Source organism: Eublepharis macularius, chromosome 4 (assembly GCF_028583425.1).
Source record: "Eublepharis macularius isolate TG4126 chromosome 4, MPM_Emac_v1.0, whole genome shotgun sequence".
Taxonomy (NCBI): Eukaryota; Metazoa; Chordata; class Lepidosauria; order Squamata; family Eublepharidae; genus Eublepharis; species Eublepharis macularius.
Window position 1 is genome coordinate 91,740,388 of NC_072793.1, and position 16,322 is coordinate 91,756,709.

The 16,322-nt window shown below is 43.2% G+C and overlaps 1 protein-coding gene across 3 annotated transcripts in view; it reads right to left on the reverse strand.

Moving 5' to 3' along the window:
• The window catches only part of RNF44 (ring finger protein 44), a 58,942-nt gene that overhangs the window by 1,294 nt on the left and 41,326 nt on the right, over positions 1–16,322 (reverse strand). For 2 of the 3 annotated variants that reach the window (XM_054976803.1, XM_054976802.1), the window contains exons 2-10: positions 15,540–15,711; positions 12,238–12,466; positions 9,820–9,987; positions 9,102–9,275; positions 5,693–5,860; positions 3,841–3,959; positions 3,626–3,713; positions 3,141–3,262; positions 1,614–1,713 (exon numbers count right to left, since the gene is read on the reverse strand). In XM_054976803.1, the coding sequence (XP_054832778.1) occupies positions 1,614–1,713; positions 3,141–3,262; positions 3,626–3,713; positions 3,841–3,959; positions 5,693–5,860; positions 9,102–9,275; positions 9,820–9,987; positions 12,238–12,466; positions 15,540–15,646 (1,275 nt within the window). In that variant the 5' untranslated portion in view covers positions 15,647–15,711. Of the gene's footprint in view, positions 1–1,613; positions 1,714–3,140; positions 3,263–3,625; positions 3,714–3,840; positions 3,960–5,692; positions 5,861–9,101; positions 9,276–9,819; positions 9,988–12,237; positions 12,467–15,539; positions 15,712–16,322 lie in introns of those variants that run through there. The other variant, XM_054976804.1, reaches the window with a different exon arrangement.

Genomic DNA, 16,322 nt, shown 5'->3' on the forward strand with positions numbered 1-16,322 from the left:
GACATGCTATGTCCATGGGTTTTTTGCTTGGGTATCTGTAGTAGAGTTTCACAAATGTAGTATGAGAAAGGAGGTTGATATTGTAGACAAATGCAGTCAGCAACAACAGGAAGTAGTACTAGTTTGTCTGAAACATCATCCTTCACAAGGGGTTTAGCATTATCTCCCAGTTGCTGCAGAAAACTAAGAGGGATTGATTGATTTCCCTAAATATCGGCTGTCAGTTAGTAAGGACAGGTACCCAAGTTCTATGCAAATACACACAGGAGTGAAGGGATACATCCAGAAACCTTCAAAAACTTTCTTATGAAAGCATTTCTTAATAAAGAAGGCACATGATAGGAATCAACAGACACGTTTTCCATGAGGGAAAAGAAAGCATTGGGTCATCTAAAAACATTGAGACCAGTGCCCCAAAGTTAATCTAGAGTTAAGGTTGAACAATGAGCTAGCTAAGTGTGCAAAGAACACCAAATTAGGATAGCAAACAGTGCAAAACAGTAAGCAAGGACAAACTTCTCCACACAATGTATAATTAACTTTCCAAAACTATTAATGGAGCAACATGGGAAAGAGGTGGAAAAGAAATTACTTTTGTATTTTAAAAAATGTTATAAATGGATTTGATACATTTACATACCACTTTGTGCTATTTCATTTGATCACAAGGGCTGTGGATCTTTGCTGTATTCCCTGTTCCATCCTTGGAGAAGTTGCTCTGGGGTTGCAGGACCTGGGTGGACTAACAGCTGCGTGAGTCAGGAGGCTGTACTGAGAGGGCAAATATCACTGCCTCCTCCTGTGAGCATAGCTCCTCCCAATCTTTATGGCTATTAATCCACACAGGTCCCATGATCCCAAGAATCAACATTCCAGGGTCAGCAGAGAATACAGCAAAGATCCACAATCCTTGCAAAAACTGTATCACTGGAACAAACCAAATGTTTAAAATGTGATACATAAACGTATCCAATAAAAACACTGACTTACAACAGGCTGATGGGGGGAGGAGGGGGAGCTCAGTATCTCAGCTCTCCAGCTATATGGAAAAGCTTTGAGGACTGTATGATCAAAAAGTGGGACACAAATCTATCAACCAAGCAGCTTGCAGAACTCAGCCACTGGGTGTTGCAATGGCCATTAACTCCGATGTCTTTCAAACACAGAAATCCATAGAGGAAAGAACTACCAGTGGCTGCAAATTGCAAGAGCTAAATGGAACTACAATTCCAAGAAGCTTGTCAGACACAATACCAGGATTCATAAAATTCTGTTTGTACTTAACAGAGTAGGTATCCACCTTAACAGACGTGCAAATGATTCACTCAGAACCACCAATGGAAAATAAGGCCATTATGAATTTGGCAGGAATACACCTAGACGCCCCACCTCGTAACTCATCCTGTGGCAGTTGCAACTGTAAACCATTCAAGGCCTGTCAAAGCTTCATTCTAAAGCTGTGGTTCAAATCAAATGGTCTGAATAATGCTAGCTGCCCACCCAAGGGCAGGAAATGTGTGTGCACATGGTTCCTTGAAGATTCTGCTTGCTGATTAAGTTATAACACCCAGAACTTCTCAGCCTAAAGAGCCCTTGGTCAAAGCATACCTTACCTTTAACCATTTGTCAATGCACTTAGCGTGGAACTCGTGGTTGCAGGGCAAAACTCGCAGAAGCTGCCTGACTTCAAAGTCACTGAAGCACACAACACACCTGGGGTTGGGGAAGAATCCAGTCAGCCTTATTGCAGGAATTCAGGGTTAGGGTAAAGAAGAAAGGAAGCCCTCCACATAGGCAGGAAAGGAAGTGACTCCAAGTATGTAATTCAATAGCAGGATTCTCTTTGGTCTATTTCCAGGAAATGCTGATCCACACTTCTAATAAAACAGTTCCCAATGTGATTGTACAACTTCCTAAGAACATTCTTGCACCGATCAACTGGTAAGAATTTTACCCAGCATCCAATACAAATTTGCTGTGTTTCAACTTAAACCTACACTTCTGGGAGCATCTTCTCTTCTGGTGTCTGCCTGCAACTGCCAGCAGGGTCATGTTAAGACAACCTGAGACCCTAAGCGATGTCACATTTAAGACTACTCATAGCATTGCTCCACTCAAATGTGTATTATTCTATAATCTGAGGCTGCAATCCATTGTAAGGATGCTCAAACATCTTCTCATTCCGCTTACATCAAAGCTAATTAATTAGCAGGTGGTTTGGCGGTTTACAACCAGTTTGAAGGAACAGACTACTGGCAGACATCAGAAACCAACTTCCAGGTAATGCAGCATCAGCTGGAAGTCTAGTTCATCTGATCACTCCCCCTGGAAACTTTTCTGCATCCCAGACTGGACAAAATATAGCAAATCTGGCAGTATGAGCTGTCAAAAGTTCACCTGATTCCCCTTCTTTTCCCCACCTCAAGCCCTAAGCTTGGGCTGTAGAGAAAAAAAGAGAAAGTGTCTTTCTCTTTCTTCTCCCTTTTGCAATGGGGGGAAACCAGAAGCTGAACACTTTTGATTTTTGCCTTCACTGCGTAGCTATTTTGGGGGGCAGGGGTGGATCAGAAGTCCATTCCCAGCTTATCCTCCATCAGCTGTGAGTCAGTTTCTGATTCCTTACAAAGCTTTCCTGGGTCCCAGCCCAAAAAGGCTAGGATACAGAGAAACTCTGAAAGACCAGAACCCAATGTCCTGATGATTCTGAACAAGAGGAACTGGCACACTTGTTTGGCAGCTGTTTCATGAAAGCTGAACATATCTCTGATCAGCTCATGGTCTGGTCATGAGCATCAAACAGGGCATGCTCAGATGCCAAAATATGTTTGCTGTGAAATCTGCAGCATCTGTAATCTGAATTTTTACTTAGCTTGTGCTTAAATTCAGTTCTGATTGCAACAATTCTGAAGAATACCAATGCTAGGAAATGATATCTAGAGGCATCCAAGCCTAGCTATTGCATTTACTGTATATGCAAATTCCCCAGTCAATGATGTTGCAAGGATAAACAGCTTTTCACCCCCACTCAGACATGCCAGCCCAAGCTCTTCATCGCAGTGTGTGCCCCTCTCACTTGGGGACAAACTGCATGGAATAAAGAAGCTATCAGAAGACTTCTCCAATCTACTGCTAGTACTCACAGGGTTTGCTCTGACTGATGGCTCTCTGGGTTGAAGCGGTAGGATGGAAGGTGCTCAATGTCTGCTTTGGTGAGTCCCCGTGGCTTGGCCTCCCCTAGTCTTTCAGCTAGGTTCAGTAATGCCTGGTGGTAGGAGACAGAAGGTGGATCAGCCCAGTTCCAGGAACACTGTCCCCCCCACTCTATCCTCTATGCTGCATGTGACTCCAACCCACCACCACATGTGCAGTATGGAAACTCATTTGGTCTTTTGCCAGGTCTTCACCTCCAGAGTTTGAAGCCTTTACTGTCTCTAATGCATCCCTAGAGAGCAGCAGTATTTCTGGTTGCACCAATGTTCTTTTCCTGCCACCTCCCACTTCTTTAACACAGAGGTACTAAACTCTTTATCATACAATTATGAGTGCAACTTGGGCACAAACTACAGCTTTGGATGCTTTCCATGCTGAGACACTCCATAAGAAGGGAAGAGAGAAACTGACCCACCTCATAGTTTTCCATCTCCACATCATCCACATCCAAGTCCAGACTTATTGTGGGCCCCACAGCTGTCGGTGACACAGGAAGCATTGAACTGCAGTAGGAAATCACAAAACAGAGGTGGTTCCCAGAATCACACACACAAGGCAGAATCATAGCATTCGAATGCCCTTTGGATCCCTTCTCTCCTTTTTGCTAGTGTTCAATCAATGGATACTCACAGGAAATATGGCAGGAAGCTCGGATAGTATGGGGGCGGGGGCGGCGGTGGAGGTGGCAGTGGCTGCTGCAATCTGTATCGCTGGGTGTTCAGTCGCCTGGGCATCATGTGTGGATATGGCTGTTGGGGACACCAACAGAAAAGTTAGTGTTGCCACAGAGGTGGCCCTGCTGCCTAATCCAGCCTATGGATATACTACCCTAAAATAAAATTTAAAAGCTGAAACACAGCAATTATGCTACTTGAGCAATTTGTACATTTCTCTAGATGTACACAATTTAATGTGCAACTGTCACTGTACTGTATCAATCTTTATTAAAACGGTCCTAGACCAGCATAAAACGTAACAGCATTCTTATTCTCAAGTTAAAAAAGAGGTAAAAATGATTAGCTCCCACATTACTAAAAATATTATGCAAAAAATAAAATACAGTATTATGCAAAATTAAAATTTCATCACATATTTTTATACTTTCCTTAATTGGTGGATTTTGTAAGCTGCTGCGAAAAACTTCACTCTACATGAAACCTTTGGGTTTTCATCTATTAACAGCATTATGGTATACTCAAATTCTGATTGGTCAGGGTGCCTTCTGATTATGGGGGAAACAAACTTAATGTGAATTTCTTGATAACGGGCAATGTAATACAATATGTTCTACAGTTTCAATTTCCCCTATACCACAAGGACACTGTACTGTATTATGATGCTGTATCATGATCTTGTATACTGTATTATGATCTTGCTAATTGTGAACTAAGCAGGGCACTGAAGCCTCATCCACAGCTACTAGAAATCTTATTCACCACCCTCTCCCCATATTTCAACAGGCATTGCTCAACTTAGCTTTGCAACCACAAGGACTAGAAATTTTAAAAAAGAAAAACAAGTTCTCAGGTTCTCAGGAAGAATTCTACTTTCCCTCAAAAGGATGAAATACATTCAAAAGGAGAAAATGTTTTAAAGGGAAATCGTTGAAATAATTGATTCCAATATTTATTATTAAATTTAATATTCAGTTCTGCTTCCCAACTCTTTTTAATCGCCTGCTTTGGAACTTTTCCCTAATTTAATAAATTCCTATATATTTTAGTGATTAATTTTCCCTCTTCTTTATCTATATTTCAAATTAATTATTCTAATTCAGTTAATGGTCTATTTAGTTGCTCTTTAACTTCCTTCTTTTGGAGGGAACTTAAGATCTGACGTTTCAGCAAACATTTGGTCTCTTCCAGGATTCTTCCTTCACTCCCAAATTGACTACTGTTATTTAGTAGCATTATATCTGCACTCATTAAAGTTATTTGATTAAGAGTCTCTACACCATAAACCATAACTTCTAACTGAAACAAATTTGGAGTGGAATAAAATGGGGTTCAGTGGGGAGATCCCTGGGTATAAGGTTATAGCCAAGTTGGATGGAAGCTGTTCTCTTCCCTCCCTTTTTTGTTGCTTCCTTGTGTTTTTTTTATCTTCTCTGTTTGCAGTGTTAATATATCTCTTTGTGGTGTAATATATAAAATAAAATTTATTTTTTAAAAAGGAGAAAACATGAGAATTTCATGTATTTCTCACAATCATCATGCAAATGAGAGAGTCAGAGCTGCCTGGGCAAAAGACAGAGCCCAAACAGGCCCAGAATGCTGTGTCATGGTTTCATGAAAGGGTATCTGTCCATCCCCAGAGGCTGCTGGAGGAGAACCAGTGAATTCTTGAGACAGGCTCTGCACCTCAATTAATTCATGTGGCCATACACTGCATACAAGTGGTGAGGGAGAGAGACCAAAAGGATCCCTCTTCCATCCGGGTTCACAGCTCCAGAGAGCTCTGGAGGCCCTTGCTGAACACTCACCACGCCAAAGGGCAGTTCCTGATGCAGAGGGTCGTGGGTGTGGGGAAGGTAATGCAGCGGCACAGAGGCAGACAGTGCAGGAGTATGGTGGGAAGGAGAATACGAGAAGCCTCCAATGGAGTGCTGTTCACCCCGGAGCTCCACCTCATTTTCTATCCTTTGTAAGGGCTGTAAGAAAAACAGGCATCACACAGTTCATACCAATCGTCAACAGCTTCCACATATATCCATAAGAGACAATCTCAACAGGTCAGATATGCTGCAAAACACAGTACTGCACTGTCACTGGGACAGAGAGCAGCCCAGGAACCAAAAGGCAACACTGCCAGGCTAACTGACATTCACTATTCTCAGAAACTCAGATAGGTCCCCCACAGGCTTAGCCAGCTGGAAGACAACTTCCTCTGTGACTCTTCCCAGCATATTCTTTCTATGGCAGACTTGCACTCAACACAGGTAGATCCACATCTTCAAAAAAATCAGGTCAGAGCTAAACAAACAGTAATCATGTGGAAGGGTAGAGAGAGATTTCTAGCAGTGCTGAGGGTTGCTGTACACTTATGTTGCTTTATCAAATGAGGCTCCATGACAGGGGAAGAATCCAGTGGAGAGACAGATGGTGAATGCAGCACCCTCAGCCCTCCCCCCTCCCCGTGCTTTATTGCTGCTTGGCTGCAACTTCTGTAGGTCTGCTGCCATCAGATATAGTTCTGTACTTTAGTTCTTGACTGAGGGGTGGACACCAGGCTCCAAGTTTGCCCAATTTGGCCTCTTTTCAGAGAAAGTCTCAATGTGATATGATTGCACATGCCACAGAGACCTTGTTGTAAGGGTTGCTGTCTAACTATGTTTTACCAGCTACATCTGAGGGTTTGGGTGGAGAGAGAGGAATAGCATAAAATGTACTGTCTCAATTCTAGATAGAATTCTGATAGAAAGTGGCACTCATTCTGTCCTTTTGATGCTTAAACATTGTCTTTATAATACACAGAACTAAATCAATAAACAATGCAGAAAGGAAAACACAGAAGCGAAACCAATACCAAGCTCCCTTCAGACTAGCAGCTCCTGCTTTCTCCTCTTCAGCGCCATCTTTGCTCTCTTCACTTCTCCCTCACACTTTCCCAACTGGCTTCTGCCTCCCTTTGACCAATCACATCCCATGCAATTCCATTCACTTGTCCTGCATCCCATTACCCTTTAGGAATAGCTTTTATAAATGAAACTGCCCTATACAGGGTCAGATCATCAGACTATTAAAGGCAGCCTTGTCTACTTTAACCAGCAGTGGTTCCCCAGGTCTCAGGTTGAAGTCTTTCAGTTTTACCTACTACCTTGGTCCTTTTAACCGGAGATGCTGGAGATTGCACCTGTAACCGTACATGCCAAGTAGATCTTCTACCATTGAACTATGGCTGCTCCTTTTATTCATCAGCCAACTTAGTAATTTTCTTTGACAGAAGAAACATCCAAAGTTATGCAGTAAGATGCAAGAGTTTTCCACGACTACCTGCAAAGGTATCCAAGTCTAGCAATGTACTGCCTCTTCCCCTAGTTTCCATCCTACTGTTTGACAAAAAGCTTCCTCAACATTATGTACTATTTAAGTTTTATTGCCTACAGTTCCTTTATTACCAAAACCTTCCCCTTGAGATTTCATTAAAATCAGCAACCTTTCCAAAAGGTTGCCAGATATTTTGGTTGGCACTGGTTTTCAAAATTAAATCTACTATTGAATATAGTTGGGTTTTTTTTAAATCAACAAGATGGCTTCTAGTAATAGCTGGGCTAAGCAGTTTCTGGGTGTGTGATGTGCAGCACAAAATGAGGAATTCAGTCCACTTTTTTTTAAAAAAACATGTTTTTAAGAAGACTAAATTCCTCATTTTCCACTATATATTACAAATGCAAGAGCCCCATGGCACAGAGTGGTAAGCTGCAGTACTGCAGTACAAGCTCTGCTCATGACGTGAGTTCAATCCTGGCGGAAGCCAGGTTCAGGTAGCCGGCTCAAGGTTGACTCAGCCTTCCATCCTTCCAAGGTCGGTAAAATGAGTACCCAGTTTCCTGGGAGTAAAGTGTAGACGACTGGGGAAGACAATGGCAAACCACCCCGTAAAAAAAAGTCTGCCAAGAAACGTCGTGATGCAATACTGACATGGGTCAGTAATGACTCGGTGCATGCACAGGGTTTACCTTTTTATCACAAATGCAGAAGCCACCTATCCTAACTATTACTGTGGAGATTTTTTCATAATGCTAACCATTCTTTTTCTGACCATCTCCATTTTTGGCATTTGGCAGGAAGTCCTTCCTGCTGGGGGAGGTGGCAGGAGGAATCCCAGCTCCCAGCTAGAAAAGAATTTTTAAGCATGGCATGTTTGATTCTGAGCTGAACTTGTGGCAGACAGGCAAGAAGAGGGCCTGAAGCACTCATTGTCCTGAGGTCCTGCAGTTCAGCCACAGACTCACTAGCTGTTCTCAGGCATCTTGGCTTCACTTACCAACTCATAAAATGGGAACACTGATGGCCAAACTCATGAAATATTGTGTATGTAAGTGGGAATTGAGAAACACATTATTGAGCATTTTTATGTACTGTACACAGCCTCAAGCAATTCATAAATACTACAAATAAATACAATGTATGCACTGCCAAGGTCCACAATGAAAAACACTATTCAGTGGCAATGAGGTACTTCTCCACTATGTACTACTATAGTAGATTGCCAATGTTATGTAGAGACTTTCAACCTTTACTTTGTCACACTAGTTGAAAATAATGGCTTGGATCCTATGAATGAGTTCTGTGCACACCCAGATAGTTTCTGTCGCAAAGCATGCCCCCCTCTTCCACTGAAACTTCTGTTTGTGCAAGTTCAATGGTTTTCAATCAGCCTTTGAGCAAATGGAAATTTTACAGGAAGAGAAAGCACACTCTGTGGCACAGGCTATCTAGTGTCCATGGAACTCATTCATAGTCGTCAAGCCAACAGATAGGATTTCAGGGATGGACATGATTACTTCTACACCAACTAACAGACATGGAACAATTGTACAGCAGGGTCATGCTAGACCTACCTGGTGGTGCTGAAGCCTTTAGCATACAGGACTCCAGGTAACTGACTGTATAATGTAGGAGACAGGAAAAATGGGGCCCATGTAACATGCCCTTCTTCATGACCACTAGAACCTTCACTCATACTCAATTATAATTTGACAGTTTAAGCAAAATCACTTTCAAGCTTCTCTACAGTGGCAAAAAACTTTCTTTGAAAACTGAGACTAAGAAGCTGGATGATTCTAATCTGCATAGGGTGATCGTAACCATGTCACAACTGATACCGCCCACAACAGAAAGCTTCCGATGGGGCCTGAGATGCCCCCCCCCCGCAAAAAAAAACCTTACCATGCGAGGATGCTGGGGTTGGAGTGGGACAAACTGGCTGAGGGGAGCCATATGCGGAGGCTGGTGTGGTGGCACAGGCGGTGGAGGGTGCAAAATGTAATGATCGCTGGAGATAAGTGGTGGAAACGTTTGGTAAGAGACAGGGAGCTGCTGCATGGCACAGGCCTGGATCAGCTGCAAAGGAAGAGCAGAGGGGCCTTTGTAAGAAGGCTGCATGACACACACTTAGGATCAGGGCATCCAACCTGAAAAGGAACGGATGTCAGTCTAGCTGCAGAATGGAAAAGAATCCCATTGGCAGCAGATTATTCCTGCTGATGGTTTTATTAATTCATTTATTCCCAACCTTTCTCCAATGGGGATCCAAAGCATCTTACATTATTCTTCTCACCTCCATTTTATCTTCACAAGAACCCTGTGAGGTAGATTAGGCTGAGAGTATGTGACTGGCTCAAGCAAGCTGGGTCTCCCAGATCCTAGTCAAACCACTACACCACACTGGCTTCACTCATGACTGCCAGTAGTCCAAGAACCCTTAAGTGGCACACCAATAAATATTAGCCTCTAAGCACATGAGGAACAAAACAGATCCAACTGGTCAGGTATCACATCCAAACAGGGATGTGTGGTGACAACATTCCAAATCAGAGAATCAGACTTTAACTTCTTCTTCCCTCTTCCCCACAAATCTTGACTGTACCCACATCAGTGGACTCACAGGGGGTGGGAGGCAACAGAGTGGGTAGTGCTGTCCACTGAACATCACCGAGCATGCTGGGAGTTGCTGTGCACTACAACCTGGGATGTGCTGGCTGGTGTGAATGGGGAAGCCTTGTGTTGTTACTGTGGTCACCGTGTAGGAGAGAGGGACAGCTCCCTGATGCACCTGAAGGAAAGAGAAATGTATGACAAAGTTAATGCTGCATCTCCTTGCGTTAGCACATCCAAGCTACCTGAAGCCTCTCTTCTAGCTTGAGTCCACAGCTAAATATGCCAGGCAGGATATAAAAGAAGCAGCAATACAAAAGGACATACCAGTTTCAGATCTGCAGAGATCTTCATCAGCCAGTGATAACAGAGATCACAATCTACTTAACAGTGTTTTAACATCCCTTTCTGGCATGGAAACAATAGGATAAGAGTTCAAACTCTATAAAGAGATTGCTGAAAGTTAATTCAAGCATCACAGGGGGCTGATCCCTGTCTGGAGACCTGCAGCAAATCACCAAGCTTCAGCACTCTGTACAGCATACAAAGACAATACAAGTCTTTCAGCTTCCCCAGTGTTTGTTGAGCCAAACTTGGGAGTGCAGGGGGAGAGGAAAAAAGCCGTGTGCCCAGAAGTGTGCCTCGGTGCAGAGACTTGCACTGGAGTATCAACAAAAAAGCTACTTGTTTTGTACCTTAAAGACAAAGGAACATACTTGGGATAAATATTAAACAGTTAATTTTCAAGTCCCTAAGCTTGGGTTATTTTGCTAGGTAACAAATGGAATGTGTGGTAGAGAGGAAAATGCAAGGATACCTTTAACAAGAAACAGCATTTTGCTATTTACTGCCCAAGTAGGCAGCCTCCACCATAGCACCAGTCTATCTCACAGGCCTAGATAAAGATTGTTATAGGAACATGGTCTCCAGCTGGGTTTAACTTTTACTCAGTGCAGCCTGGAACTCAGCCAAGTTAAATAAAAACAGGCCATAATCTGTGGTTCAGTAGCTAAGCAACACTAACTGTGTAGGGAACAGTGTGCATCAGCAAGGGACAGAGACAGTGTTTGTAGGGGTCATCTGTGGCCTGGAAGCCCAAGGCACTACAATGTACAAAATCCTGTCTTAAAGTGTTAAAAGTTCTCCCTCAAGCTGTGTAGAAGACTGGTCTCAGGGGGACCATGTAACTCAGAAGTTCCCAAGTACCACACAAGCATAAGCAAATTTAGCAGCAGTGAGGAAGTTGGAACTTGGACAACGAGGGCCCCACTTCCATCAGGCCACAGTACAGATAAATAAAGGCCCAACAAGAGGGCAGTCAGTTCTCTATGTATCTTATGGTTTTATGGTTCCCTTTGGTTTGTATCATTGTTTATATGATTAAAAAAATTTTTTTTAAAGAGTCTTGCCTCCAAATCCAGAGGGCTCAGCCTGATCCTACCAAGCAAGAACCTGTAAAGCTGCCATGTACTCTCAGCCTACAAGTCCATCTGGCCAAACATCATCTATCCTGACTAACAGTGTCCCTTCTCACAGAAATCATCCCCAGCTTTGCAACCCAGGAAATCTCAACCCTTTAAATGTGAGATGCCAGGTATTCAGCTTGGGACCTTACCCAGGCAATGCACACCCAGACATGGGTCCTTCCATGACCTAAAAGCAGCAAGTAGCTAACTGAACATCCAGCCTCCATTTCCTAAAGGAAGACATTTACACTTGCCACTAGCGGTATGTTCCGAGGTAAGCTCCAACATTATTGCCCCTCTTCAGTACAGAAAATGAAGTGGGTGGGGGAGAGGGAGATGCTCGTCCTGGCCACGGGTACTAAGAGCTAAGCTACAAGTGATGCCGGACATGTGTTTTTTAAACATGTCAGGGATGCAATGTTACCTGGGAACTGTAGTTGAAAACAGCATTATGTCCCTAGGGCAAGGAGGTAGGGGACAGGAAGAGCTTTTCCAAGACAGTTTTCAAAGACAGAGCCACACAGAATCACTGGGGGAGAGGAACTTTAAAACTGTCTTCTTGCAAGCTCAACGAAGAGAGGAATACAGGACCCTGTCCCTAGTGTGGGGAGGCAGGGGAGGAGAAGAGCTGGTGGTTCATCTCTCAGTTGAGATTGCAAGACTACAATTTTAACGTTCTTCTCCCCCAGCGATCTCACATGGCTCTATCTTTGAAAAGCTTTTCCCCTCTCCTGACTCCCCATGCTAGGGACATAATGCAGTTTTCAACAACAGGTAACACTGCATCCCTGACACGTTAAAAACACATGTCCAGTGTTACCAGTAGCTTAGCATTAAGTCACGATTCAAGCTCTATGCAAACTCTAGCCTGTGTTTTTGTACTGCAAGGTCAAGATTTCAGCCCTTGAAATTAATTGTTGTAGACTGAACGCCCCCTTCCCGGAAACACATACAGAACCTACCTGCTCATGGAGATCCACCATGAATGGATGCTGGTGGGGTGGGTGCGCAGCCGGGTGAAGCATTCGTGGTGGCGTATTGGCCAGAATGTACGCCGGGTGCTCATCTACGGGAACGTGTGGCTGTGGCTGCTGCTGCTGGAAAAAAGCCGGGTGCAAGTAGTTCTCATCCTGGGCTAGCAGGGTTTGCAGAGGTCGCTCACGTCGGCCCCAGTGGTGACGGGAAGGAGGGCTGTGAAGCCAGTTGGGGGAGAGAAATATAGAGGGGTGACCCCAAGGGCCAGCCGATTATCTGTGCCAAGCTCTTAGCTACCCTAAACCCATTTTTATGGCAGAACTAGCAGCACAAGAGGACCAACTGTTGATAAAGCAAAACTGGGAGACAAATCCAGTCACAATATTGTACATGTATGCCACACAGAACAAGTTGTCATTGCTGGCATGATTCTGGTTTGATATGGTGTCTAGCTGTTCTGCCCAATATCTGGAAGAAGGGCAGTCAGAGAGCTGAGCAGGCTCATTCCATGAAAAAAAATGAAATCCGGCCCTTAAGCCAGAGTTGACTTATGGCATCCCCTGGTTGGGTTTTCATGGCAAGAGACTCTGAAGTGGTTTGCCATTGCCTGCCTCTGCAACCTTGGTCTTCAATGGAGGTCTCCCATCCAATTACTAGCCAAGGCTGACCCTGCTTAGTTTCTGAGATCTGACGAGATCAAGCTCTCCTGGCCTATCCAGGTCAGGCCTCATTCCATATCTAAGATAAAAGCTTCAGAAATCACACCTGACATTGCTAGATTCCGATTGCTGGCTGGTTTAATTCTTAGGGAAGGAATCCCTGTGGTCATCAACAACAGGCTTGTGTTATGGATGGCTTTCAAGTGACTTGCAACCATCGTGACCACCCAAGTTCTTCCCTTTAATACCCTTCCAATCTGTCATTTTGATACTTTTGAGAGCACACCGAACTTTTGAAGATAGCAACATTTTAATGGCTTCTTGGTCAGCACATTGGTTAATTACAGGAGTGTAAGCCTTTTCTATGTTAGTGGAAGCCTTTTCTATAGATACCTGAAGAAAATTACAAAATGCAAAAATGCATGGGTTGGATCCAGCAGAGAATTTCTGCAAATAGAAAGAAGCCCCATTTTTACCAGTTCCGCCTCCTACGGCAGACCACTAACTCTCCCCCTTGATGTTGCTGGGGTCACCTGTCCCCCAGGAACCGCATGGGGGAAGGCAAGAAAATTTTGCTCCACTGATGGTAGTCCCTTCTATCAGTAAAATTTCCAGTGGATCCAAGCCTATGCCCTGCAGCTGAACAAAAACAACAGCTGTTCATACACCTGCATTCTCTATTGTGGTCCCCACCTAAGAGAATGGCCTGCCTGCTGAGGTTAGGAAGGGTCCCACTCTCCTGGCTTTCGGCAAACTATGCAAAACTGAATTATTCAGGAGGGTTTTTTTTACACAGGTAGGAGGGTTGTACTGTAAGAAAATGGTTCAGAGAGATGCTTTGATTAAGGGACACAAGTTGTTGTTGTTGACTATACAGCTGTGACTATACTACTGGGTATCTATTGGGTAGTTTCTGTGTCATTTAATGTGCCATGTCAAATTGCTTACTGTTTGTTTTAATTTGCTGCTGCTCTGCATTTGGGTTTCTGTTTGTATTTAAATTTCTGTAATCCATATTCCATTGCATTGTTATTGAATGAATGTCCAAGCCATTGATTGTTTTGACTCACTGTGTAATCCACCTTGAGCCTCAGGAGTATTCCGCACAGTCAAATTACATCAGTTCCGTGTTCAAATTGCTTTCCTTACTGTTCCAAATTCCACAAGGGGAAAGGCTGCAATTGCAGCAGAATCGGGTTTTTCGTGGTTTTTTTCCCTTTGCATATACCCCATTTTTAAAAAAGAGACGCTTTTTTTGATGTGGGAACTTTTTCTTTAGTACTAGCTCTGGCCTGACCTTTCACCCTCCCCTTTATTTCTCTGTGCACTGACTGGCTGAAAGTCAATATCCAACCACTCCTTCCCCTTCTTTCTCCCCCACTCATCCTTTTCAGCTTTCCTTATTGAAAAATACTGTATTGTGTTATGTGTAATATGTGCATTCTAAACTCTGCAGAATTATGTAATTCTCCAAAGTCTGCTTGCCAACAGAAGCTGTGGAAGATGACATTTGTACATTAATCTCCATTTTTCCTGTTTTGTTGTCCATTTTCCCCCCAATGTCCTTTTAAAAAAATTCTATAACAATAATGTTATAATGTTGTTATACTACAAACAATTTCTTCTCCGTTTTTGTCCATTTTCTTCAAAAAAATTATCCAAATTAAAATTAACATCAAGGAAGATCAGTGCTTTGTACTGTGCCATGCACTCTGTCCATTCTTTCACTTTCATTTCTTATATGTTCTAAACATGGAGTTTACGGCACATGCGTGATTCTCTTGTGTCATCACTTAATTGTCTCCGATAGGCACACTAGGAACACATGATTGGAATTGTCCATCCCCAAAATTGAATCTCTGGGCAGTAAAAATTTGAACTTTCTCATTGGAACACATGTACAGTTGAATCATAATCCCCTCTCATGTCCAAACATTATAACATATGTACAAAAACCACACACACAAGAAAGGAGATGCCTACACTGACAAAATTGCTGATGTCATTGACATCCCCCAGAAAGCCGGAATCAAGAAGAGGGTATTTTTCCAAGCACAGAGGGAAGAAAAACCCCAGATACTACTTCAGTGTGACACTCTCAAGTGCGGAATTATAGAAGGCCAAGCCAGGTCCAATCCTCTTGGATTGAAACCCACAAAACCCACTGTAAATTGAGTGCATAGAAAAGCTCTCAGTGAGAAAGGTGGACTATAAATAAATAAACGTTTATCCTTTCTCATCTGCATGGCAAAGGAATCCCTCCACCAGTGAACATATGAGCAGTAAACTTTGTGCAACAATGGCATAACTCCAGATGGTCAGTACAAAAGGCTACCTCTAGAGAAGAAGATAGTGTATAAAGAAGCACTACACTTAAGATACCAGAGATTTACTTTTCTGTCCATATTAATGTGGGTACCATCTTTGTTTTAACTATGACATACTTCGAAACTAGAAATATTAGCCCATATTATATCACCACTATCACCAGTCATCTATCAACAACCAATGTGTTAAGTGGTAATGTCTGCAGCAGTGAAACTGGCACACTTTTACTAAGCAAGTATAGGAATTTGCCAGTGTTTGCCTCAAGAAACCTTGTATGGTTGGTAAAGACTGATGTGCTGTACCTTCTCCTGAGATGTGTTGGGTTGCCACAAGTTCCCCCTGAGAATCGTCGCTGGTCAAAGGGGGCAGAAGGAGGCCGCCTATTCACTGCCAGATCCCATGGTCGCATTGGGGATGTTGTCAAGGCAAAGGGAGATGCTGGACCTCAGGTTCCAAACTCTGTTCTCTGGAAATCTGTAGGAAGTTATGAGAGTCAATGAACCAGAGTCTTGAAGCAAAACAGTGAAATGTCAAGCAGTTTCAGTTCATGACAAGTGCCCCAGGACACGTCATGCTAAACAATACCATCAAGGGCCACCACACAGGCAGCCCAGAGCACACCGGCAACGATGAAGGAAACGCTTCTGGGACTCATCAATATTCAAACTCAAGAATGCATCTTCTCCCCCCACACTCATAAAATCATCTTTTCTTACATCATTCTCCAACAGCTCTGACTTTCTGCTCTTCTCATTCTCCTTCAGTCCCTGGTCCCAATCCATTATTCTCCTCCGTCGTGGATAGTCGCCTTAAAATCCCTCCTTTCCCAACAGAATGATTTGTAATTCACTATGGCACAGTTATACAAATATATGGCAGCCATGGTTTGGGGTGGTTTTATATGCAGTCTACAGCTGCCTCTTAACTGTGCCTGTTTAAATAGCTGGAAACTTTCTGAGAATTCACCACTCAGCAAGATTGGGACAGTCTTTCTTTTTTTAACCACAGGTTGCATTTGTGGAACCCTTTAATGGTAGTCATGCTCTTAGTTTTAATATATAATATTTATTGTTGTTTTTAATTGT